General features: G+C 44.5%; 1 protein-coding gene across 2 annotated transcripts in view; it reads left to right on the top strand.

The window, feature by feature from the left end:
* LOC121156258 (phospholipid-transporting ATPase IB) overlaps window positions 1–26,997 on the top strand; it is a 584,459-nt gene that overhangs the window by 276,355 nt on the left and 281,107 nt on the right. For both annotated transcript variants that reach the window (XM_040979868.1, XM_040979869.1), the window contains exon 25: window positions 7,376–7,548. In XM_040979868.1, the coding sequence (XP_040835802.1) occupies window positions 7,376–7,548 (173 nt within the window). The remainder of the gene's footprint in view (window positions 1–7,375; window positions 7,549–26,997) is intronic.

Raw genomic sequence — 26,997 nt, 5'->3', positions numbered from 1 at the left:
AAGCCTCTTATCTAATTCCACACTTGAAATGTACAGACATTCACAGATTGGAGCAAAGCAAACATCCTGCATTAAGAGGTATACGCTCTTCTTTTTTTTTCCCCCTGCCTGCCTCCAACAGTTGCCAAGGGAGGCCTAGTGTAATTCTACTTTCAACCTTGCTAGCCTTTGTTAGTCTGTAATGGATTGGCTGTGTGTGTGCTTTAAGTTTTACAAACTTTTACACCCGTTATGTTCTGTACATGCAGAAGCATGAAGAGCATTCATGCTGCCAAGAGAAAGGTGTGATTGTGGTGGAAATGGAAATGATGTTGTAAAGAAAGGGGAAGGGAGCGACATGGGGGTCAGGCAGTGGGTGAACACAGCTTTCCTGGGTCTGAAAGGGTGGGCATTAGGAATGACTAGAAGAACAGGACAGAGTACCGAGGAGCGAAGATGCAGCTGGCAAGTCAGTAAGACATAATTTAAAAATAGACCAATCTGATGAAAACCAGAAAGCTGAACATACAGGCTAGAGGATGAGTGTGAACAACTGATGCTTGTTTGTCCAAAGAGAATTCAAGAGAAGACAGTCTGCTTTCCCACTTGAAGGCAGAACATGGTTTGGTGGAAAGTGCTGCAAGTGAAACTTGAACCGTCCAGGGTTTCAGCGTGGTCAGCTCAAGCCTGCTGGAATTTGCAGAACATCAAAGGGAAGGCAAAGGCAGCTGCTGCCACCATGGCGTCTAAGAAATCCCTTATGGCACACACGGAGTTCATGGAGGAGGAGAGCTCCTGTGCAGACAGATTTCAAGGTTACTGGAACTGTTAAGTTTGAAGAAAGATTCCTGCTGTCTGCAAGTTGGCAGAAATTCATCAAGGTTCTGGAGGTTTTCATCTTGCCTGGTTTGTTTGTTAAATCCCCAGCGGTTGATGGCAGACCGCGTTTGGGATCCTGTTAGCTCATAGGCTGGGTGATTTGTCAATCAACAGGTCAACTGTCATTTCTTGGGATCACAGGGCAGTGCTGTCTGTAGTATTTGTTGGACATGGCGAAGACAAGCAATGGCCTGTCTGGTTCCAAATGCAAAGTGTCCGATAAAACTCCCCTGGGAGGAAGGCAGACCTTACTCAGCATAGCTAAGGGGACTGTTGTCAATTACAGCTGCCATTTTTGGCATTAAACTGCGTGTGTGAGTTTAATGGTGAAGGAGAGTGAAATTGTAGCACATGAATGAACAGCTGGAAAGCTATAGTTCAATATTCACACCTCCAAGGCAAACTCCAATTAAGTATTTTGGAATGTTTCTTATCTTTCTGGGAATGGAGCCCCTCGCCTCAACTCCCTCTGCCCCTCGTAACACCTAAGTCTATTATAACTTTCAGTAATTGGTTTTTTATTAAAATAAGAGACTGCAGTATAAATTTTAGCAACTGGGCTAAATAGGCATTAACAGGCCCTGGGATCCAACCACAATTTGTAACATCGTCCCTTTGGGAGAATGGATTCTAAGTGCTCAATAACTACCTTACAAACAGACTTTTGAGTCATAGTGCATCTGAGAATAAAGAACTGTTTGTGAGGGCAGTGCCTTCCATCAGCTTGCCAGGGAACAGCACAGAGGGGACCTATATCCTGCCACACATGTGTGGCGAGTCCAGCCCGTCTGGGTTTGATCACAGATTATTGCTGAGTGAGCATGGAAGACATAGGAATGGAAACCAAGGTAGAGGCTGAGGCAAGTGGAGGGTGGAGCTGGGAGAATGGGTCTGGAAAGGTGATAGTGGAGGGAAAGTTTCCCACCTCCAGGACAAAGGTGGGGTTCTAAGCAGATGGGATAAGGGCAAAAGAGGATGGAAAATGGGGTAGGGGGAGAGAGACAGGAGTAGAGGAAGTTGAAGGCAAAAAGGCCAAGGTGCAGGAGACAGAAAGGACTGAGAACCGTTTCAAGGAAACTGTATTCATAATGTACAATGGCTCATAAAAAGCTTAGATGAGATTTCTCCTCCCACTCCCCACTCTGCGCCAGATCTTGTAGACATGTAAGTTATATCCTATAGGTTACACAGTAACATCTTTACAGGGCTTTTAAAGTGAAAATATTCAAAAAGGCAAGGAGAACGAGACAGGGGATCTTCTAGCTACTGTTTGACTCAAATACCTACAGTTGTCAAGAGCTGGGGCTGGGCCAGGTCTAAGCCAGGAACTAAACTCAGTTTTAGGCTCCTAGAAGGGTGGCAGAAAAACGGTTACTTAAGCCATTGCTGCTCCGTCTCTCACTTTTGCGAATTAGCAGGAATTTGGAGTTGGAGCCGAGCTGGAATTCTAACCCACGGACTGTGATGTGACAGCCTTACCGGCATGCCAAACGCCCACCCTTAAAATGTCTGTGATCAAAATTTAGACATGTCAGTTCTCTCATGAACGCAAAATGTTTATTGAAGATTGAGCACCTGTTGCGGGTTACCAAGAGGGTGTCAGAGTCTGCTGACATCAACTCTATAAATATGTGTAATTGTCACCAACCACAAAAATGAGGCAATCCAGGCTGGGGTGTAATGGTGATGATAACTAGAATCTGCCCATAAATTTGCCTTATTTCGTCCTTAATGAAATAGGTTTATTTCATGGAAATTTTTTCATGGAACCCATTTTTTTTTTTTTTTTTTTTTTGCTTGGAAAAAAACTGTTAATGTAAAGGACTTTTCACAAATGGATCAGAAAGTTCTGGGCCACAAGAATCTAAATACGTAATTTCTCTCATTATTGGAGTGTCACTTAGTTGTGTTTGGTGCTGTTTTTCCAAGTGGAGAGGGTGACCTACGCATTTGCATCTAGCCCAGGCAAGGTGTGCTCACTCACCTGCATGCCCCATGTGTATCCAGGAACCTTTGTCCTGCCTACCACCCTCTCTGTGTTTACAGCTGTGTGGTTGGAACACGTCTCCCTGAGGCAGCAGCTCTGGGAGGAGGGGTGAGGGACTGAGAGCCCTTGTGAGTGCTGGACCCTCGATCTTGACATTCCCAGCCCTGAGAACTGTTCGGTGCTGTCTCTCCTTTTGTTAAAAATTAAGCAGGCTGTGTGATGCTGTGATAGCACCAAGTGGATGAGGGCAGGGGCTTCTATGCCCCTGCTCTGTACCATGCTGTGTGTGACTGTCAGAGCTATCAGAAGGCTCATGCTACATGATAAACTTGAAAGCAAAGTGCCTTTCACACCGACAAGACTGTTTCATGGAAGGATACCAGTCCCATCCAAAGTTTTCTGCCCTCCAGACCCAATCACTTCACCTCCCGGACACCATCACTCTGGGAATTAGTGTATTGATAACAAAATGTGGGATGACTTAATAGTACATGGCACCTGTTACGGTTCAGTGTGAAAAATGCTTCTACTTAAATGGCCTCTGTTTCCCACGCACAGGAAGAGTGGCCACATCCTCCTGTATGCTCTCTCCCCTACTCTTGTGCCATTAAAACTCCAGCTCCTTTTTGGGTCAGGAGAGGGTGGAAGGATAAGGGTACTTTTTAGACCATAGGAACCATTTCTTGCATTGAATGTTCGTGCCATTTGTCCTCTTGGAGCCTCACACATGGATGGGAGGTCAACAGCCCACACTGGGGACTTCCTCAGGCATATCTAGCTGAGGAGGGACCGTCTCTGTGCTTGCCCAAGCTCCCAAATAACCCAAGGCTGAGAAAATGCCCTCTTAAAATCCCTCTCTCCTTAGGTCTTCATGGTGTCCTGCTCTCACCAAAGAGCCCCAGGCCACAATCTCCATGTCACAGAGATTTTTTTAACCTTCAAGCTTTTTCTTCCTTGGATTCAGGCAAAGAGCCACGAGGGAGGCTAGCAGAGGGCAAAGGCGCTGGGCTGTGCTAGGCCTCTGCTGCAGCTGCCCAGGACCCAGATTTGTGTGCCAGGCCTCATGCTTCTGGTGATAGATGCTCTTATCCAAGTCCCTTTTTTGTTGCCATAACAGAACACCTGAGGCTGGTTCATTTATAAAGAAAAGAAGTTAAGTTTTGATCCATGGTTCTGGAAGCTGGGAAGTGAGTGGCAGGATCAAACAAGGGCAGAAAATACAGAGAGAAGCAACAGTGCACAGAGGAAATGAAACAGAAAAGGCAGCCTGGCTTTGTTAACAATCGGCCCTCAAGGGACGTTATCCAGACTGCAGAATTCCCTCCCGTAAGAATTTACCCATCCGTTCGTGAGAGTGTTGCCTGTGGCATGCTGTGGCAGAATCGCCATCTCAGGACTGCTGTCCCTGGGGCCTCGTGTTACAACTTGTGGGTTTCCAGGGATGCAGTTCAGACCACAGTAGCCCTCCATGGTGGACCCCTGGCAGGCACACTGTCCAGAACAGCCCAGGTCTGTGTGAGCTCCCTGTCAAGCACACGCAAGCTGGGGTTTCCCTGATGGAGTTTTCTTCTCTTTCCTCAACTTGTAAAGAACGGCCCTTTTTGTAGGAAAGAGACATGGGGGCGATTGGTGTTTTCCATAGCAAAGAAGATACCCGCATTCCACATTGGAGTTTTTGGGTTCAAGCATCAGCTCTCCTTCTAACGGGCAGCCTGGGAGGCAGCAGGTAATGGCTCAAGTTCTTGGGTTCCTGCCACCCATCGGGGAGACCCAGATGGAGTTCTGGATTCCCTGCTTTGACTTGGCACAGCCTCAACCACAACAGGCATTTGGGGGACTGAACAAGCATGTTGGCAAGTTTCTCTTTCTTTCTCCTAGTTTCCCAAATAAAAAGTTCATGCTCCATTTTCAGGATTCTAGATTGAGACTCAGAATTAGATAACTGATAGGAAAAAATGTTAAAGTCTATTTATGCTTTTATCCATGGAGGTATTGTTCTGCTAATTATTACCACATCAACAAAAATAGCATTACTAATAATGGCATTTATTCACTGCCTGAAAAGTGTAAAACACATTTTCTAAGATGTAGGAAGCGTCTTCATGGTTGGGGCCCAGCATAGTGGCCTAGCGGCTAAGGTCCTCACCTTGAACGTGCCAGGATCCCATATGGGCACCGGTTCTAATCCCGGCAGCCCCACTTCCCATCCAGCTCCCTGCTTGTGGCCTGGGAAAGCAGTCGAGGACGGCCCAAAGCCTAGGGACCCTGTACCTGTGTGGGAGACCTGGAGGAAGTTCCTGGCTCCTGGCTTTGGATCGGCATAGCATCATCCGTTGCGCTCACTTGGGGAGTGAATCATCGGATGGAAGATCTTCCTCTCTGTCTCTCCTCTCTGTATACTTGACTTTGCAATAAAAATAATAAAATTAAAAAAAAAAAAAAAGAAAAGTCTTCATGGTTACCTCTTAGGAGGACTAAGAGAGGTTTGTGCTACAGGGAGCCCAGTGCTGTGCTGTTTACTCAAATTAGCTCACTCTTCATTGCAGAAGTGTGTTAGGGGCTCCTAGCTCCATTTTACACACAGACAATAGCAGTATAAGCAGGCTGAGTGTCTTGTCCTGGTGGCAGAAGTCTAAGTGGCTGGGAGCAGCCCCAGGCGACCTGACCTGGCACAGAACTGTGGCTCCCATCCTTCTGATGGCGCACGCTCCCCTGGAGAGTGAAAGCCGAGCCGTGGCAGAGGCCCCTTCCCCATCAGCTGCAGCAGCAGCTATCCTCCGCTTAATGCAGGGTGGGAAGAGTCCTCGTCATTCAGCATGTTTCCTTGAGACTATAATTTATGTTATCAAATGATAAATTGCATATAGATGTAATGCAATAGCCAAAGGCCCGTTGTCCAGACAGAATAATTTCAGCAGACTTTTGTGCTTCCTGATGAACTCAAACCAGATTCGATTATATGAAGCCGACGTTGTATTGTTGCATGGTAGCCGGATTTGCTATTCTCAGTGATAAACTCACTGGGATGTTCAAACATCACTTTTGGTCATCTTAGAAATGGCTCTGTTCTGTAATGCCATGAGGTGAAGGGCCTCGGATCATGTTTATTTGGCTGCTAGTAAAGTTTTGCCAGTTTAATTTAATGAGGTATCTTCTAAAACGTGGCAATAATCAGCGTTCTTCGATGATCCCTGGAGAGAAAGGTGCAATTTGAAGATATCCAGAGGGGTAGAGATGAATCTGCTATTTTAATAGCCTTCTTTATATTTCAAATGCTTCTACCAGAGTTAGAGGATGTTCAGCCCCAGAAGCTATGGAAGGCCTATGAAATCCTTTGGACCGAGCCTGCCAAAGCAGCCCCAATAGTTCTCAAATAAATCTATAGCAGGCAGAGTTTCAAACTGATAATTCTGAATGGTCTATGTTATAATATCCAGATGGCCCTTGACAAAAAAAAAAAAATCTTTTATCCCTGAAAGGTTACCTTGTACAACCTGAGACGTGTTTGTTTTTGTCAACCAGGTCCTAAAAAGGCTATCTTTACCCCCCTGAGCCCCATTTGTTCATATGGTGCTTCCTGTTTCAAGGGTACCAAGCATACAGTGAATATGGTACAAAGGAGGGGAGGGACACAGTCATTGGAGCCTCAGGCATTAACGCTGGAGCAGAGAGGAGCTTGGATGTTCTGACTCAGCCCACCAACCCAGAGCAGAGTGGATGACTGTAAATAGGAGTGGTCTTCAAAGCGCTCATGGGAAAATGGAATTGAAAAAATAAGTTTATGGGGAGAGCCTTTGGCGTGGTGGGTTCGGTGCTTGAGACACGTGCATCCTATATCGGAGTGCTTGGATTCAAGTTCTCCATCTACTGCTGCTTCTGGCCTGGGAGGCAGCAGGTGATGGCTGCACTCCTGGGATCCCTGTCCACCAGGGGGGAGACCTGAAATGAGGGACCCCTGCCCCCCACAGGGGAGACCTGAAATGAGAGACCCCTGCCCCCCAGGGGAGACCTGAAAAGAGGGACCCCTGCCCCCCCAAGGGAGACCTGAAATGAGGGACCCCTGCCCCCCAGGGGAGACCTGAAATGAGGGACCCCTGCCCCCCAGGGGAGACCTGAAATGAGTTTGGGTTCCTGTCATTTGCCTATCCAAACTTAGGGGCATTTTGGGGAATGAGCCAGTAGGTAGAAGATCTCTGTCTCTCTGCTTTTCACATAAATGAAATGCATATTTTTAAGATAAAATTGGTTTTGGTACAAAAGTTTTGAAATTCATGTATAGGTTTTTTTTTCCCATCATATCCTTTTTTTCCCATGAACTCTTTAAAGTCTCTTGATATCAAATAGATTGCCCTATGGGGATGTTGCTACGTAGAAATCCGAGCTAGAGAGCATCCCAATGAATTTCAGTACACGGAGATGAACTCTGTATTTTACATCATAATGCATATGTTTTCAATCGAAGGAACTTGTGAATTGTTTAAAATTCTAAACCCAGAAAATGTGATTCTCCGTCCTTGTGTTGTGTTGCAGGCAACAAGGGCAGCGATCACTCAGCACTGTACTGATCTGGGCGCTCTGCTGGGCAAAGAGAACGACGTGGCCCTCATCATCGACGGGCACACGCTCAAGTACGCGCTGTCCTTCGAAGTCCGGAGAAGCTTCCTGGATCTGGCGCTGTCGTGTAAAGCAGTCATATGCTGCAGGTGGGAACATGGTGCATGCGCACAGCTCCTGGGCTTGCTGATGCATAGCAAAAATAGCCATTTATCTTTCACCGTTGCATCACAGATTTTTCTGGAAAGCATTTTATATTTTTGTTTTGTTTATCTTGAAGAGATTATGATCTAGGAAGCAGGACTTCTAAGCTGTCTCTATGATAGGAGTTTCTAAATTGGAGAAACTCTACCTTCAGCCGGGGTGGCACGTCCAGGGTGCCTACCTGCTTAGTTCCTGATTCAGCTTCCAACACTGGGAGGGCTTGGATGCTTCTCTTCTGAAGGTCACGGGCATTTTCATTTACCAAAGTGCTTTGGTTGCAATCCTGTTATACCAAGTCTTGTGTTAAGGTGTAACTGAAATCTTTGGTGGTTCTCCTAGTGTTTTTTTAAAGGGGTATTGTCACAAGCCATTGACTGCTGGCCACATGGAGGTCCAGTTCTGATGGAAGTTTGAAAGATCAGTGAAATGATAAAGAAAGTAAACTATAAAGATGAGTGCCTGCCGTAAGAAGTGGTAACTCATGGGGTCTCCAGAGTGGACAAGTATGGTGGTGTCCTACCTGACACTGTAGGATATTCAAGGACCATGAGGAACAAATTTAGGGCAGTATGGAACAGAAAATTAGAGTGTGGCTGTGAGGGATACTGAGAGATGAGCAGAACACCTGGACATGAACTATTGCTTGACGGGTTTTATGATGGACCTTCCAGCACTCTCCCTCTTACAACAACTTTACTCACACAGCATGCAGTTCGTCCATTGAAAATATGTTGTTCAGTAGTGTTCAGTAGAGCTGCTTAACCGTCACCACAACCAAGATTAGAATATGTTTCATCACTCTCAAAGCTTCGTATCCATTATCAGTTCATCCCTCTCTTCGTCTTCCTAGTCCCAACTCCCAACCACTAATGTACTTTCTTGTTTATGTCAGCCTGCCCATGGAAGGCATGCCCTATGAATGGAGTAGCACAAGGTGTGGCCCTTGTCTTATATGAAAGCGTTTAACGTGTTTCCAAGTTTAAGTTGTAGTGCAAACTAGCACACTGTTTATGACCTGATAATATTTCATCTTTGGAGCGATCATATGCTACTTATCCTTCTACCAGCTCATAAACCTTCAGTCTTTACTTTTGGGGGGCAGTTACAAATGATGTTACAAGCATCCACATGTGAGTTGGCCAATGGGCATAGGTATTCAGTTCTTTTAGGACCATACCTGGCCCCTCTGGATCCCTGGGGAAACTCTGTGCTTAACTTTTAGGGTAACTGAGTGTACCCCTTTATATTCTCACTATTAATGTGTAGGTGTTTCAGTTGATTCTCATCACTGCTGACACCTTTTATCTATAATTTTGGTTAGTTGACCTGGTGCATGGACAGTGATATTTCACTGTAGTTTCAATTCAAATTTCTCTCATGCGTAAGGGTCTTTAGCATCTTTTCATAAGCTCATGAGCCATTTGTGTATCTTCTTTGGAGAAATATCTATTCTTTAATGTCACAAGAATTCCCTAATTTCTTGTGTGCTCTGGATACAAGTATCTCATCAGATAAATGATTTGCAGTTATTTCCTCCATTCTGGCTGGCTTTTTTTTTTAAATAGGTATGATGGTATTGTTTATAGTGAAAAATAATTTTAGTAAATTTCAGTGTATGTTTTTTCTTTGTCCTTGGTTCTCGGGGGTACTGTATCTAATGAGTTATCGTTTAAAGCAACTGTGGTCCTTTGCTTTCTGGGTTCCATTTGATCCTTTTAGATCAGGGAAATGCATGTTCTCTAGTGGTAGGGAGGTGGTAAAATTCGTTTTTCCCCATAACCTTTCCTTTATGTCTGCATTCTAAAGTTACTGAGTAGCAGGTACCTGATTTCCAAGAATTCCTCAAACCATGGAGTTTGTATGTATGGCTGCCATGTTGGTCAAGGAGACTGTCTGACTTGCCAGCCACAGGAGCCAGTGTGGTGGTGCAGCAGGTTCTGATCCAGTTCCCTGCTGATGTGTCTACAACAGCAGTAGAAAATGGCCCCAGATGGCCACCCTGGCGGGGCACATGGGTGGAGTTCCAGGCCCTCGGCATCAGCCTGGCCTGGCCCCAGCTGTTACAGGCGTTTGGGGAGTGAACCTACAGGTTCTCTGTTTCTGCTGCTCTCTCTTCTCTCTGTAACGCTGCCTTTCAAATAAATAGACACAGCTTAAAAAATAATAATAATAAAACAAGAAAGAAACCAACAAAAGCCCTGGAAACAACATGGAGAAGTCTGGTGCGCTGTCTACCCAAGCACACACGCTAAAGACTTGTGAGGGTGTTCAAGAAGACATCAAAGTGAGTCCGGTTGGAGTCTCCGGGGGGAGCCGGGAAGGCGTGTGGTGCCTTACAGGAACACGCTCCTTGCCTGCCAGGTGCTTGATACCAAAGAAAAACATCTTTTCCCCGGCCTCACTTTGGCTGCTTTTGCAGGGCTTTGTGTGTCACACAGGGCTGCATGCCAAAAGACGTTGCAGGAAGGAGTTCAAACTGGAATTGGCACAGAAAGAGGAAATTTCAAATTAAATGCTGTTACTGTCCATGAAATAGAAGCATTAATTGGAAAAAGGAACCTGGGATCCTGTACTGCTTTCCTGTGCTGGGAGACGTTTCTTGGCTGATCTTGCACTTAGATTAAAAAAAAAAAAAGCAACACATACTTTAGCAAAAAAGCACTCATGTACTTCAAATGCATTTACTGTTCATTGAGAGTTTAAGCTTGAGCTAAAATTAATATGTGGCTTCAAACATAAAGTTTGACCTGAATTTTCAGAAATATTACATCTGAACGAGGAAAACTAAGAGTTACCCTGTTTGGTAATAATAGAAGTCATATTTTTTTTCCGAAAATATTTTTTTCTAGGCTATTATTAAGCGTACTTTTATTAACAGATTCAAAGGTGAGTAAATTTTGTGCGACAGAGAATCAATACCTTTAAAGAGGAAACGGGCAACATTTTGTTAAGTATTTTGCTTTAGTTAGAATGAGAGCATCTTGCTAAGCACACATGGCTATACTCAGACCATTTCCATGTAGTTAAAATCCAGTCTTCATGACAGCTACCAGTCAGTATTCTTTTGCAGATGAAATGTACGTGGCAGGGGCAGTCTAGCATTATTTGCCGGAGAGCAAACTGCTTAGCCCAAAAGGGTTTTCATTCATCAGCATTATGTGTTTTTGGATGGCAACCCTTGAGATGTCATGGGAGACTGAAAATGTAACATGGTTTTTGGCTTGTAAGTGCAAACGATGACTAGCAGTAAGTCTACACTTCTTTGTGTCTCTTCTCTGAAACTACTTCGGAAAGTTTATGGACAGTGGCACTCAAAGATAACTTTATTTTGCTGCACAATAGATTGGGTCATATGTACTCTGCTTCTGATGGGTCTTCAGAAAGCTTATGGAAAGTGTATAGGGATAAAGACAGCATATATTTCGAAAATTTGTATTGGAATATACTTTTAGTTCTATTTTCCCTGAACTTGTCCTTGTTATTTGTTGATTTTTTTTTGATTGGCACATAATTGCACGTGTTTAATTGTGATATAATGTGATACTGTGAGATTTGTCTGTCTGTTTCTTAAATTCAGGCCCTCAGTGCAAATCTCCATCAGGCCCCATGCAACAAACTCTTTCAGTTTCTTTTTTCTTCTCTCCTCTCCCCTTGTCTCTGCCTCTCTCTCTGTAGCACTGTCTTTCAAATCAATAAATCTTTTTAAAAAATAATAAAACAAAAAAGAAACTAAGAAAATCACCTCTACCCTCCCCTCTCCTCTCTTCCCTCCTCTTCCCTTCCCTTTTCTTTCTCTTTTCTTCCCTTTCTTTCTCCTAGCTCCTGCTTTCTCTTCTTCCCTCCCTCTGTCTCTCCCTCCCTTCTTTCCTTCCTTCTGAAAGGCAGGTGACAGTGATCTTCCCCTGTGTCTTCAGTCCCTGAAGGGCTGCAGCAGGAGGGCTGGGCCAGGCCACAGCCAGGAGCTTAGAACTCCTGATTAGCAGGGCCCAGACATTTGGAACAACTTCCACGCTTTCCACGGCACATTAGCAGGGATTTAGGTTGGAAGTGGACTGACCGCAATTCAAATCAGTGCTGTGGTACAGGTTGCCAGCGTGACAGGCTGAAGCCTAGCGCCCTGTGCCACACCCCAACCCCTTCATTTGCTGCATGGACTCTTCAATGGCAGCTATGCAATGCTTTTTTTTTTTTTTTGCCAAAGATTTTCCCTCCGGCCCTATCATATCCTACTCCAGGGTTCCTTGCTAGGCATGTGTCATCTGTTCTCATGCTCTCCTCCATCTTACAAGAGGGGTCTTCAGGGAGCAGCGTTGTGGCATATCGAGTTAAAGTGCTGTCTGAGATGCCAGCATCCCATATGGATGCTGATTTGTGTTCTGGTTGTTCTACTTTTGAGCCAGCTTTCTTCTGCTTGCCTGGAAAAGCAACACAAAGTGGTGCGAGTGCTTGGGCCCCTGCCATGCACGTGGGAGACCTGGAAAAGCAATCCTGACTCCTAGCTGCCCCTGGCTGTGGCTTCATCTGCCCCTGGCTGTTGTGGCCCTTCGGGAAGTGAATTAGCAAACAGGAGATTTTCACTCATGCGCTCTGTCTCTGTGTAACTCTGTTTTTCAAATAAATATTTTAGTTGTGGTTTGGTGTAAAATTTGACAAAGTCAAAGCAACTAATACTTCATGGTCAGTAGTTCATGATTAGTTGTACAGATTGCAGTAAGTCCCGTAGGTCCCATTTACCTAGTATTATGCAGTATGTACCTTCTTATTTTCACTTGAGTTTTGCAAATAATTTTCTACAAAGTCTGTCTTCACTAAGTCCCTGTGTGAACAATTTGAAAAACTATGAAATAAGGTACAAATGTAGTGTATATAATAAATAGTCAACCAAAAAGAAAAAAGAATTTCAAGAAGTTCATGGAAAATGAAATTAAAAGACAAGTTTATTTCGATACAAAATATTTTGAAACCCATACATGTGTGAGGTCTCCAATAAAATTTATGGAGAATATAATGAAAAAGATGCATTTTTTAAATTGCAAAGTCGGGTATGCAGAGAAGAGGAGTGACAGAAAGGAAGCTCTTCCATCTGTTGATTCACTCCTCAGGTGACCGCAAAAGCTGAAACTGTGCCGATCCAAAACCAGGAGCCAGGAGCTTCTTCCGGGTCTCCCATGCAGGTGCAGGGTCCCAAGACTTATGGCCATCCTCAACTGATTTCCCAGGCCACAGGCAGGGAGCTGGATGTAAAGTGGGGCTGCCAGGATTAGAACTGGTGCCCATATGGGATCCCTGTGTATGTAAGGTGAGGACTTTAGCCACTAGGCTACCTTGCTGGGAGCATGGATTTCTTTCTTTCTTTTTTTTTTTTAAACTTCACGAGAAACATCTGATAAGCCTATTTTTCTGTCGCGCCCACGTTTCTTATCGCCCCGCAATAAGACGCAGACGCGAGTGAAGTCTTCTGCGGTAATCTTTATTGCGCGCACCAAGATGAGGAGGGAAAGGCCCCGACCCCGGCAGGCTGTCTGCTCTTATGTGCTGACTGGCCCCGCCTCCACCGATGATAGGTCGGCGTCATGATTACGCAGGGTCCTGGGCGACTGGATTCGTCAGTCCCAGTGTTCATGCGCCGGCCACGCCTCAGCTTTCACGCCGTGAAAGCTACGTAACTCTCCACCAGGAACCAAGGTGTGGCTTTTCCAGCCGGCGCCATTTTGGGTACGGCATGTGGCCAGTACATACAGATGCGGCTGGCAACATTTTTCTATGAGCTTTCTGAAGTGCCCTTGTGTACTTGTGATTCTCATTACCAGTTTCACATAGAGTCATCTAGAAAAGTTGGAAAGAAAATGATTTTCCCCAAAAAGCTAAACATGGAAATACTCTGTGACTACCCAATTTCATTGTTTTTTAGATATATACTCAAAAGAATTAGGAACAGGAACTGGAATGCTTGTACACATATATTCATGTAGCTCTTAACACACAAGCTAGATGCTCATTGATTTTTTTTTTAGTACTTGAGTAAAGTGCAGTATAAATCCCCCAGTGTGTTAGTATTGATTCGTAAGAAGGCCACGTAGCAGTGACACAAGCTTCATGAGGATGAACCCTGAAAAATGCCTACTGAAAGGAGCCAGTCACGGAAGACCACGTGCAGTGGGTGGTCTTGTGAGCTGTTCAGGCTAGGCGCATCCATAGAGCCAGGAGACGTGTTCATGGTGGCTGGGAGTTCCTAGGGACGGGGAACCTGGAGTGGCCACTTAGCTGCTGAATGTGTGTGAGGCTCCCTGTGGAGGGTGGGAGCACACTCCGGAACGGGGTACACTTAATGGTTGCACAATCTTGTGATTACACAAATGCTGCTGGATTTTTACACTTTGGACCGGTTAGTTTTACGTTCCATGATTTTGACTTCAATAAAAATATAAGCAAATGAATGAAAGGACTCATCGATTTAAATGAAATGTTTGTTGAATTAAAAAAAAAAATAAACAGTACTTGGCTGAAGGTTGTATTCATCTGAATGAAATGTTTGTTGAAAGAAAACAAACGAAAAGATTCTCCGGTGTTCAGAGCCAATCAGGACTCTGGGAATTGCACGGAGTCCGTGGGTGGTTGCCGTGAGTAGGGAGTGTTGAGAAGGCAGACTTGGCCGGTCTCCGTCCAGCAGGGGCCCTTGGTGGGCTCCACACCTGGACTCAGTCCAGGGCTTTTCCTTTGGGTTCGTTTTCCCCATGCACCCGTGTGCACCTCCCCACTCCATGTGCCTTCTGTCCTTGGCCGTGTCAGTGGGTGGTGCCGCTGTCTCCTGGGTGGAGCCTTTTGGCCGATGAATTTTGTATGGAAGGAACCGTCAGAGAAACTAGATTATACAAGCAAATCGTTGCTATTGCCCGAGAGATCCATCTTGATTTCTTAGTGCTTGATAAGGATTGCCTTTGTTTTAAAAAGGGGGGATTGGAGAGGATGGTAGAGAAAATGCATCACCTGAAATAACATCTTAGAAATGGAAGTGTTAACTTTTTATCCTGAAACTGAATGGTACCCGGGCCTGTAGTGTTCAAGGATGAAGCCGGCTGTGTCTGCTGACTCGTATTCATGTTCACACTTGTACTTTTGTACAAAAGTTTTTGCTTTGGCTAAAGGTTTTAAGTTGTACAAAAGCCTGAAGCCCTGCAGGATATGTCATTCTGCGAAGGAATAAATAAAGTCATGTTAGAAAATGTGTTAGCCATTTTCAGGCTGTCCAAGAAAGAGTTCTCTGTTCTCCCTCCCCGCCTCTCCCACTTTCCCTTTCTCTTTTGAAGCTCTTTCATTTTTGTCAAAATGGAGATAAATTTTGGCAGCAGAGACTCTGGGGAGCTGGCGGTGAACTTTGACCTCTTGAAAACATTCCAAAATCTGAAAGGTGATTGTACTTGTCAGGAAAAGTCCTGAAGGCTCATCCATGTCCCCGCCGCCAACCCTCACAGGAGGAAAGGCTGCCATGGCCCGGCCGCGGGCCCCTGTAGTTCCAGGGGAGGCTCGTGGCCCCACGCGCCACCTCATCAGTGGACATGATTCACGGCTGCACAGCTCTGGCAGCAGATGGAGGGGAGGAAACACTCCCCCAGCAGGGCTCTCTGCTGGGTGTGTGAATTAAGGGCTTCAGAAGGCATCATTTATTTTCTCGGATGTGTTTACACTTGTGTCTCTCAGGGCAGATCCAAAAAGATAAACGTGTGTGAACCCGTGATGCCAGGACCTTGGCGAGCGGCGGGCGAGGGAGAGCGGGCGCACGGAATGTTTGTAAAACCGTGTGGGGTTTATTTTTCTAACTGACTGATTTCCACTCCTTGTTTAAAAAACAATCAGAAAATAGAGATAAGTAAGAAGAAAGGAAACACTGTTTAGGATCCCACCGACTGGACATCAGCACAGTTAGCAACCCCGTGCTTGCATCTTCAGCTCTTTCTGTACATATCCTTTCTTTGGCAGGGCAGCTGCCCTGCTCACAGTGTATAGATATAAACCATTCCCGAGTCCGATACTAATATAAAATGCATTTTTTGACAACAGTGTTTAATAGGATTCTGCAGACATGATAATCAGTTTAATGGGTTCTCAGTGATGGGTATATAGGTACCAGGCTTTTACAACAAAGATGTACGTGGCTGCATCTCCACAATGACTCTCGATGATGTCTGTAACATAATAGACTCAATAAGCAGCAGCGTGGACATCTGTAAAATGAACTGCTGTGACTCCGATGAAGAGAGATGTGGCTTTGTCCCTGCAGGTTTGCCTGTGTCTGTCTTGGTTAAATGAGCATAGGCCGGACTCCAAGCCCCAGCGTGGGCTCTGTTAGCTCCAGTGAAAAAGGGAGCTGGCTGAGTTTATTTTTACAGAAGGCTGTAGCTGCAAACGGGAACCGAGAAGAAACAAAAAAGTCCAGTGCAATAGCCGCAGTCTCAACACAGACAGCCTGACTGAGCTCTGCCGCCCAGCCCGTGAAGACACTGCAGCGCGGTGTGCCTGTATGCCCCGTCGGCTACACAACTTCCTGATGCTGCTAAGCGTCTCACTCATTCAGTCTGCACCCCAGCCTGCCCTTCTGCGTGTTCGGCCTTTGGAGGACTTAGTGTAGAAAAGAACTGGCTCTTCCTCTTTGGTCTCTCCCACAGCTTGGTTTTGTATGTAAATGAAGCAGGATGGATAATAGGAAATCAGAACAGTGTGCGTTTTGTGGGTGGTATCTTTCAGGCTGTGAACTGCACCCAGAATCATGTCAAAACAGAGTTCCGACATGGTAATTAGAGTTGTACCACCAGTTGTGTTTTGGTTGGCCTCCATATTGGGAGGGATCCAATCATACACTTGCAAAAATAAAACTTTTCTTGAAGAGTTCCTTTCATGAGGTGATTTCTCAGCATCCTGGATGTTTAGCTACAAGCCAGCTTCCTACTTTGACATTTTGTTCCAGAGAGCATTATTAAGTTGTCAAGGTTGGAAGCCAATCCTTGGGTTGTTTGTATTATGGCTTCGCACACATTTGCCCACTGGTTGATTAAACGCAGTCAGAGTAGAACTCATTTCTAGAGTTTTTCGTCTTTGCATTTAGCTCTGAAGTGAACGCTCTTATCTGAATGATGACAGCGATTTTATCTGGTCCTAACTGGCTTGTTACTTTGTGAAGGATGCTTGTGCTCAGCTGTAAGGCTCTTGAATCAAAAGAACATTTAAACGTGCAGAGATTAAAAAGTGTTTTTCCATCTGCAGACCTTACCCATATTTCTTAAGAACTGAAATTAAGTTGTTGTGAATTTTGTGGTGTTTAAAAATGGCTCGTTTGAATAATTGTTGGAATTGAAATGTGTGGAGATTTTGGAAACTTTTTTTTTTTGAATAAGTTATATATAGAGAGAGGTCTTTCATCTGCTCGTTCACTCCCCGAGTGGCCGCAGTAGCCTACACTGGCCATTTAAAGCCAAGAGCTTTATCTGGGTCTGCCATGTGGGTACAGGGACCCAAACATTGGGCCATCTTTCTACTCTTCTTCACAGACCATTAGCAGGGACCTAGATCCAAAGTGGAGCAGCTGGGGCACAAATTGACACCCATCTGGGACCACTGCTGCAGGCACTGGCTTTCCTCACTTCACACCACCTCCCGCCCCAAGATTTTAGCAGGAAACTAATTCTAAGTGATTATTGCTAGTTTAGGAAAGAATTCATTTTATTAAGCTCTTTAACATCAATGCTAATATTAATGATGTGTTCAGAAACGAAAGACTGTTTTCATCTTAAATAACTGTTATAGAAGAAAATGTATGCCGATCACCCTGTAAGTTCAACTTTTGGTTATTAGGAATTTTCTAATGTTTTGCTTCTCCCCCAAGTAAGAGTTGTATATTATCACTATAAAAATATAATGCTTTCAACTGACAACTAGCAAACTTAACCTATTGGTTTAGATTGTGACTGCTGAAAATGTGACAAAATATTTAGTATGAAATTGAGAATGCAAAAACCTCTTTGGTAATGAAATTTATGAGGGTCAGTACAAATTAAAGTATACAGAGGGTTGGCACAGTGGCATGTTGGAAATACCTGCTATAAATCATCCAGCAGGCTTGTTTTGTAATAATGATGTGTTGTGTAATTGGAAGTACATCTCAGATTTTTATTTTGCTTTTAATATTGTTTTCATAACACTTTTATTTCTGTACTAGTACTACTTTTCTGAATAATTCTGGAATGTGGTTTTCTGTAGTATTTCTACACAGAAGGGCAATTATTTGGAAATGAGCCACGAAAGTTGTAAGACTCTCCCTCTTCATGCAGAAAACATTGTGGGATTCGAGTCTGTGTGCTGTGCCTTTATCTGCTCGGCTGCTTTCAGCACACTGGGATCCACGTGGAATGCCAGAGGAGCCCACAGACCTGTGACTTTTCAAGTTTTTCTTTTTTCTTTCCCCTGTGTTTTCTTCCTCTTTATTTTTATGAATGATTAACTTGTGAATGTCTGTCATTTTTGACAACACTGCTTGCCAGATGAAGCAGGGTGAGATGAGGGCAGGCTGTGGTAGAAGCTTGTGATAGAAGCTCATAATATTTGGCATCTTTCCCACTAAGAAAACAAGCCAGAAAAATAGTCAAGAACAGAGCTTAATTAAACATATGGACTATGTCATGAATATTTATGCCCCCAAGTCTTGCCTTGTACTTGTATTTGTACTTAAAGTGCTTTTTCTTCTCTTTCCTGTGAAGTAGTTCAGAATGTGTTTCATTAATACAAGAAAGTGTCATGTTAACTTTTATTCAAAAAAAAAAAAATCCCACTTCTCCTGACAGTACTGACACCTTTTTTGATTGAGAGTATGCAAAGTAGTTCTTACGTTAATTGGTCCCAAAGAAAATTATGTTTTCCACTTTCTTGTGCATACATCTGACACCTTTCCTCATTTATCACCTCCTGAATTATCGATGTTTTCCCTTTCCTGAGCTTGACAGCCAGGATTCCTCCTTATGGCTTTGAAAACAGTAAGGGAAACTCCATCCCAGAAGGTTCACAGGGTTCCAATTTGCCTAGGAAAATCCCAGAATGAGGCAGGTGAGGTGCAGCCCGGTCTGCTGGCAGACAGCGCACAGCCAACTTCTCTGAATCCTCTCTGATTTCGTTTCATTCTTGCTCAACTCCAGAGGAGGCGGATGGTAAGAGTGGGAGGTGTTAGGTCTTCAGTTTCTTAGTGTTCCCTCTACATTCAGTCCTGTTTAGGGGAGCCACAGGTCGGGTGTCCACCTGAGCTGCATCCGATGGATGGAGCCGAGGAAATCTGCCAGATGTTTTTGGAAGGCTGCGCACAGTTGGAGCTTGTCGAGGCTCTCTTGGTTACCACTGTGCTCTGCAAGGCTTTGTTGAGGCAGCAGAGGCTGCGTGCACCTGTTGGATGATTTGCTCTCTGGTCCTTGTGAGTCAGCTGAATTCTGCTAAGTCCCAGCACTGAATTGTCCAGCGGGGGTAGCTTCTGACAGGTTTGCACATACAAAGAGGGAGACAGACGGACACACACACACACACACCCCAACCCCGTCCACACACCCCCTGCCCTGCCCCATTCCATCGAATTCTTGACACCTGGGTCATTGGAGGTAAACAGCAAGTTTTTTTTTTTCCTCCCACTAAGCAAGTATTCATTGTGGTGTCCTTTCACCACTTGCACTCGCCAGCCATTAAAAACTAAAGTAAATATACCAGCCTGAAGATAATTCTTCCACAAATACACAAGTGCCAAGTTAAAACCGCCTGTCAATCGCTTGTGCATTTTTCCTTGCTTTTATTTGTTTTAATGGATGGGAGTTGTTTGAAGATATTAAAGCTTGAGAAATTGGGAGTCCTGTGTTGTCACAATATTTTGCTTACTTGCAGATAAATGAACCATAAGTTCTTATTTTTTTTTTGAAAACCATGATGAATGTAGGTTGAATTTCTCCTCCCATCCTGAAACAGAAAGTAATAGCAATAAACGTTTCTACAAGAGATTATGAACATAGCAGTGAACATTTCAATTCAATGTTTCCTGCACCCCTGTTCCTGTACATTAACATATAAATTGTGAAAGTATCAAAACAGGAGACTAAATGTAAGATTAAAGAGTTTTGCCTTAAAAAGGAAAAAAGTGCTGACGTGTAATTAATTTGTCTTAATTTTTTATTTTATTTGAAAGGCAAATGCTGGAAAACAGGGCTCTCCAATCTGGTGCAGATGCCTGCCCCCCGGGGGTTGAGGTAGACCAGAGCCAGGAGGCAGGAGTTCAGGCTGGAACTCCCACGCAGGTGCTAGTGGAGCTGCCACGGCTGCTTCCCTGCATGCCGTGGCGGATGGCTGGAGTCGCAGCATGCTGTAGCTGAAGCCCTGGCCCTCTGACATGGGACATCACTATCCACGCAGAGTCGTGGACACAGTGCTGAAAGCCTACCCCATTTCTCAAAGCTTGTAATTGATACGTGATATTTCTCCAGGTTTATGGGGCACGGTCTGATAATTCAGAACGCCTGCCTAATGTTCTCATCAAAGTAATTAGCATTTCCATGTCCTTAAATGTTTGTCATTTCTATATTTGGGAATCTTCAGATTCTTCCAGTTACTTTGACCTGTAGCACAAATTCTTGTAGACAAGCATTACCTTGTAATGCCATAGAAGAGCATAACTAATTCCTTCTCTCCAGCTGCATTTTGGTACCTTTTATTTGCTCTCTATCTCCCTCATCCATAAGACCTTTCCTAAACTTCTGCCTAATATTTTTCTACCATCTTCTAGGACATCAGCTACTTTTTAGTCCCCACAAAGGAGTGAAAATGCATATTATGTGTCTGTTTGTGTCTATTTTATTTCCCTAAATTTGATGTATCCCATTTCTATCCATGTACTGTAAATGTCAGGGTTTCATTATTTGTAATAGTTAAATAGTATTCCATTGTGTATGTATGCCACAATTTCTTTCTTCATTAGTCTGTTGATGAAGAGCTAGTTTCTGTTTATTTTGGAATGCCCAGTAGTGGCATTGCTGGGTCACATAGTGGCCATTTTTGCCTTTTGAAGGGCTTTTGCTGTGTTTTCCCCAGGGACAAGACTAATCTACATTGCCACCAACAGTGTGGAAGAGTTACTGTTCCCCCACCAGCATATATTGTATGTCTTTTTGGTAATAGTCATTCTAACTGGAATGAGAGGATGTCCCATATGTGGTTTTATTAAGTTAATGACGTTTAGACTCCGAGTTTCTGTTGCTGTGTTGTTAAGAGCAGTTGCACTGGCTTTCCATATTCTCTGGGATGGATGATGACGCAGATGTGTCGTCCTTAAACATTTAGAACCCGTTATTCTTGGTGACCATGTCCATGTCATTGGGGCTGCGGGGTTGCAGGGAGACGTGAAGAACTGCAGTTAGACCTGTGCTGCCAGAGTGGGAAAGGGGGCTCTTCTCAGTGTTGTGGGGCACAGTGGGAATGCCAGGAGCTGCAAGGGATTCCGCTGGACTGCAGGTGCTGAATCCATGGTCTGAGACGATAGCAAATGCCTCCCTGTTTATTTACTTCATATTTAGCATCTAAGGGTTGGGCATTGTTGCTCTGTCACTGTAGTGTGTGTGCTGCCACAGGGTGAAAAGGAGAGGGAAGCAAAGGCTGGAGGGTACATTGCCCTCTTGCACCCATGGGTTTTGCATCAATCAGGTGTATTTTGTTTTAAAGATTTATTTTTTTATTGCAAAGTCAGATATATAGAGAGAGGAGAAGAGACAGAGAGAAATATCTTCTGTCCGATGGTTCACTCCTCAAATGAGCGCAATGGCCAGTGCTACGCCGATCCGAAGCCAGGAGCCAGGAACTTCCTCCAGGCCTCCCACATGGGTGCAGGGTCCCAAGGCTTTGGGCTGTCCTTGACTGCTTTCCCAGGCCACAAGCAGGGAGCTGGATGGGAAGTGGAGCAGTGAGGATATGAACTGGTGTCTACATGGGATCCCAGCACGTGCAAGGTGAGGACTTTAGCTGTTAGGCTACTGTACCGGGCCCCATCGGGTGTGTTTGTGAGACTCCTCTGAGCTGCAAGGGTTGTGAATGAGCCCCGCTGATGTACCTTTCTTGGAAAGGGTTCTTCTGTCCATCTCTCCATTTGCACAGGATCACGAGACTCTTGGTCTTTGAGCTCTGCAGGTTGGTCTGTGTCACTTAGTGTTGCCACCTTTAGGGACCCCGGAGCTTTGTCAACAGCCCTTCTGTCTAGGTGCACACTCACGACAGCACAACATTTAGAAGAAGTTAAAGAATTCTTCAGTAACTCGGTTCTCAAGGTGGGTGCCTGGGAAGCAGAGCTTTGAGTGAGGCCAGACTTGAAACATTCTTGCTAATGAGCCCATTTGATACAGGATCCATGTGTCACTCAGCCAATCCTGTACCTTTACTGAACTCTGAATAATGCAAGGGTTTAAAGAGGCCCGGGCAGCATCTGACTCGCTCCGCTAGGGTTTCTCAGCACACTGTGAAAGCAAGCCTGATACTAAGCGTGTTCCCATAGTGGTCGGCCTCATCAATACAATCCTTAGTTGCTTTCTTCAGCTGCGATCTTTGCCAGCTCTGTTCGTGATCTGGGAAGTGGAATGGGGAGCCTCTAGGTACATGATGCGTGAGTTAAAGATCACTGCCTGAAATAGAGATACTTCCTTGTGATGTCAGTACAGGTGCGTAATGGGCAAAGCTGCCTTCCGGTGCTGCATCCACTGTGCACACCAGTTGGTGTCCTGGCTGCTCCGCTTCTAATCCAGCTCCCTGCTGGTGCTCCAAGGAAAACAGTGGAATATGGCTTGAGTGCTTGATCCTGCACCTGCGTGGGAGACCCTGAGGAAGTTCCTGGCTCCTGACCTGAGGCCGACTCAGACCCGGCTGTTGTGGCCATTTGGGGAATGAGCCAGAGGCTGAAAGATCTCTCTTCCTCTCTCCTTTTTTTTTTTAAGATTTATTTTTATTATTTTTTTATTGGAAAGGCGGATATACAGAGAGGAGAGACAGAGAGGAAGATCTTCCGTCCCATGATTCACTCCCCAAGTGAGCACAACGGCCGATACTATGCCGATCCGAAGCCAGGAGCCTCTTCCGGGTCTCCCACGCGGGTGCAGGTTCCCAAAGCTTTGGGCCGTCCTCGACTGCTTTCCCGGGCCACGGGCAGAGAGCTGGAAGGGAAGCGGGGCTGCCGGGATAGAACCGGCGTCCATATGGGATCCCGGGCGTGCAAGGTGAGGACCTTAACCACTTGCGCCACTGCGCCGGGCCCTCTTCTTTCCATTTTTAACTCTGCCTTTCAAATAGATAGAATGAATCTTTTTTCTAAAGTGTATTTTCTTGTAAAATAAGAGATCTGGAAAAAAGTGTGGGAAGGGTTTATTGTGGAAAAGATGCGACAAAATCATTGGCAACAGAAAAACTAAATTTCAGGTATTCACAATTTTCTTAAAAGTACCTTTGTGTCATTTGGTATCACTTTTATTTATTTTTTAAACAAAACTTGCTGATTTATTTGGAAATCAGAGTCATGGAGAGAGAGGGAGACACAGAAAAGGAGAATTTTCATCTGCTTGTTAAGTCCACAGATGACTGTAATGGCTGAGGCTGGACAGGGCCAAAGGGGCCTTGAACTTCATGTGGGTCTCTCCTGGGTATCAAGGGCCCAAACACTTGGGTCATCTGCTTTTCTTGTATCACTAACAGGGAGCTGGATTGCAAGTAGAGCAGCCACGACGTCAGCTGGGACCCACGTGCTATGCTGGCATTGCTGGTTGGCTGTATAACCACTACACTGCAATGCTGGCTCCCAATCCTTAAGAAAAACAATGTCATTCCAACAAATATTAAATATTTCCTTTGGTAATATGAAAAAATGTTCCAGCTCCCTAGCAATAAGGGAAATCCAAATTAAAACATCGATGAGGTACCACCTAACACCAGCAAGATTGGCCCACATAAACAAGAACACCAACGACGCTTGCTGGCGAGGATGCGGGGAAAAGGGAACCCTACTCCACTGCTGGTGGAGCTGCAAATTGGTACAGCCTCTATGGAAATCAGTCTGGAGAACACTCAAACAACTCAAAATCTGCATGCCATATGACCCAGCAATAGCACTCCTAGGAATATATCCAAAACACCTGTTTTACGACAAACCAACATGCATCCCTATGTTCATTGCAGCACAATCAGTAATTGCAAAAACATGGAAGCAACCGAAATGCCCATCAGCAGAAGATTGGATATGAAAGCTTTGGTTCATCTACTCCATGGAATACTACTCAGCTATTAAAAAAAACAAAATGCAGTTCTTTGTGGCTAAATGGGCACAACTGGAAACTATAATGCTAAGGGAAATGAGTGAATCCAAAGCAAAAATGAGATCTCTGATGAGACCCGAAACATGGCATTTGGTCTGCTATACTACGACGTCCATTAAAACTCCGCTAAGATGAACTGGATTTATTTTGTCTTAGCATTTAGCTAAGAAACGTTTAGCAGTTTCATCCTTAAAAATGTAAGTGGTGTATATCATATGGAATCCTCTCCTTCCTCAAAATGACAAACATTTCTCTTACCAAATCCCCAGCTGCAGTAGTCTAGTCCACATTTCTGTTTTGGTATAAGTTAAAAGACAGAAATTGCTGCATTCTCTAACTTGAAAGGCATTTTCAGATTTCTGAGTAACAAGTTTCTTTTTTTCTCAGCAATCTGTTGTTTCTGATAGGAATTAAGGGACACATTTTATTTGCTTAGAAATGTTTCATTTGTACACAATATATTCTTCCTTCAAACTTCTTGTGTGTGTATGCACGATATTGATTTAGAATAAATTTACGCTTTTCCAAATCCCATAGTAAGCCTTATTGTTAGTGCCACGAGTCTCATGTAGGTGTTTGGGAAGGGGGCGGGTGGGGATCTGCCCTGACTGAGGTACTCTGTCAGAAACCTGGAGAAATCCCACCTGAACGTAACAGGTGTTCCTGATTCAAAAGTTTGTAATTTAGTTCTGCCGCTGTATCTCTCACAGCCGTTGTTTTCAGAAGTCTCATAAAGGTGATTTTGGGTGTAGGTCACGTCTTGTTGCTTAGGTGATTTGGAAATCCACCCAGTGTGCTGAATGAATTGTGAGAGCGGGTGTAACAAAGGCATCTGCTGCCTGGCACCATGCCCTGGGTTCTTGGGGATGCAGCCTTCGCTGGCATGGACATGATCAGAATGGCCCCCGGCCTCTGTAGGACTCGGGATGGGAGAAGAGTGGGGCAGCAGATGTCACTCGAACAGTACAGGCATGCAGTTTGTTTTGTCTCTTGCATTTTGACGTGTAGATGCTTTTGATCTTGGCCCGTGGAATACCTGAGTTTAAGTTCTCTGATGCCATGATGTGGCATTCTTTGAATGCCCTTGAAGAGCAGCTTGGATTATCCCGGAGTTTCATGGGTCCGTGTTTGCTAACCTTCCAGGGATCTCTCATCTCTTGACAACGTGTAACTGGAACGCCTGGCAGATCAGCTGCCCCTTTTCCTTGCTGCATGCTCGAGGTTGCTCCTTAGGCCCTCAAAGCTGATTTCTCACTCAGGACCATCTCTGAATCTTACCGCAGGTGCACGGGCAACCTGTAGGAACCTGTGGGTCTCTGGTGAGATGTTACCTTCTGAGAAAGACTGCCTTCGAGTGCGTTAACCATGTTACTGTCACTTTCTTTTGTTTGTTTTTTGTGACTTATTGCACTTGCATTAGAAAAGGGATTTTGTGGTTTTTTGGTTCTCTGATCTGTTCTTAGTCTTTAAAATGATATCAAATGCATGGTGTATACACATTTGTGAGTGAATGGACAGTGTGATCCAACACTCAAGCCTTAATTTTCTTGTGGGGAGCTGACACCCTTCTCGCGACAGTTACTGAGGTTATGCTGAGGGTACTGATGGTTGTGTTGATGGAAATGGAAATGTGAATAGTGTTGACGCAGCATCGTTCTGCTTTTACTGTTCAGGATACATCTGTTTAGCTGCTGTTAGCTCTGTATTCTGGACTGCCTACTTGACTGCCAAGTAACAGAGTATTAAAAATGCTTGGGGAAGCCAAAGAGCCTTTGGCATCTTCATTAATATGTGATTCTGAGCGCTGGGTGCTTGTAGGGTCTTCGCTTGGATACCAGAAATGGGCAGGGGGGGCATTGACAGAAATTTGTGGAGATGTGTCTCTTGAACATTGTATACTGTATTCTTTCCTTTCTCATTCTCATACCGTTGCTTAAAGATGAGGTTGGTTTTATGGACAGCTAATGCTTTTCAATTCTGTTATAAATGAACTCACGAAGTGTTGATTGGAGTGACTGTTGTGTGAATGCTTTGTCTTTGGAAGAGTGAGGCGAGATAGAGCCAGAGAAAGCAAGCTGGGTCCCAGGCACACCGCACTGTAAGGTTGGTTGGAACCGGGACTTGGTTCTCTGTAGGCACATTGTAGAACCTTTGAAAAAGTTTAACCAATGAGTGAAGTGGTTAGATGTGTATTCCTTAAATAATGATGTTATTGAGATGATAATTCAGGTACCATAAAATTCACACCTTTGAAACAAGTATTTCAGCATATTTTAGTATATATTCATAGAGTTGTACAGGTATTATTCTAATCCATTTTAGAACATTTTTCATAACCCATCCAAAGAAACTCTGTGCCTATTATTCATTCACAACACCCCCTCCCTCCTACCCACTGCCTACTTTAGGCAAGCATTAAACTGCGTCTGCAGCTGTAGATGTGCCTTGTCTGGACATTTTGTGTGAATGGAATTACATAGCATGTGGCCTTTGTGACTGACCTCTTTCACTTGGTGTAAGGTTTTTAAGTGTCATAGATATCGTCATATGTCATTTCCTTTTATTGCCAAGTATATGTTGTATGGGGGTATACGCCCCATGTCATTTGTCCATTCAGCAACTGGTGAAAATGTGAGTGGTTTCCACTTTTATGATGTTAGGAGCAATTCTACAAACACTGCTGTAAACATTTTGTGTAGGAGTATGTTTTCCATTTCCTTGGGCATAGAACAGGAATAGGATTGCTGGGTTGTGTGGCGACTCCATGTTTAGCTGCTGGAGGGACTGCCACTGTTTGTCAAAGTTGCTACTCCACTTTATAATCCTATAGCAATACACCAGGGCTCCAGCGGTAGCACAACATTACCAAAACTGTCTTTTCAAAAACAGAGTTGTCCTCCCAAGTATGGAGGAGTATCTGTGGTTTTAATTCACATTTCTCAGATGTTTTATTGATGGTGAGCAACTTTTTGTGTGTTTTGTTGGATATTTATGTATCATCTTTAAGAAATATCTACACAAATCCTTTACCCATTT

Source organism: Ochotona curzoniae, unplaced genomic scaffold (assembly GCF_017591425.1).
Source record: "Ochotona curzoniae isolate NIBS_2020 unplaced genomic scaffold, NIBS_Ocur_1.0 contig_3332, whole genome shotgun sequence".
NCBI lineage: Eukaryota > Metazoa > Chordata > Mammalia > Lagomorpha > Ochotonidae > Ochotona > Ochotona curzoniae.
The sequence above is the reverse complement of the archived record's forward strand: the minus strand, read 5'-3'. Positions and strand labels throughout refer to the sequence as shown.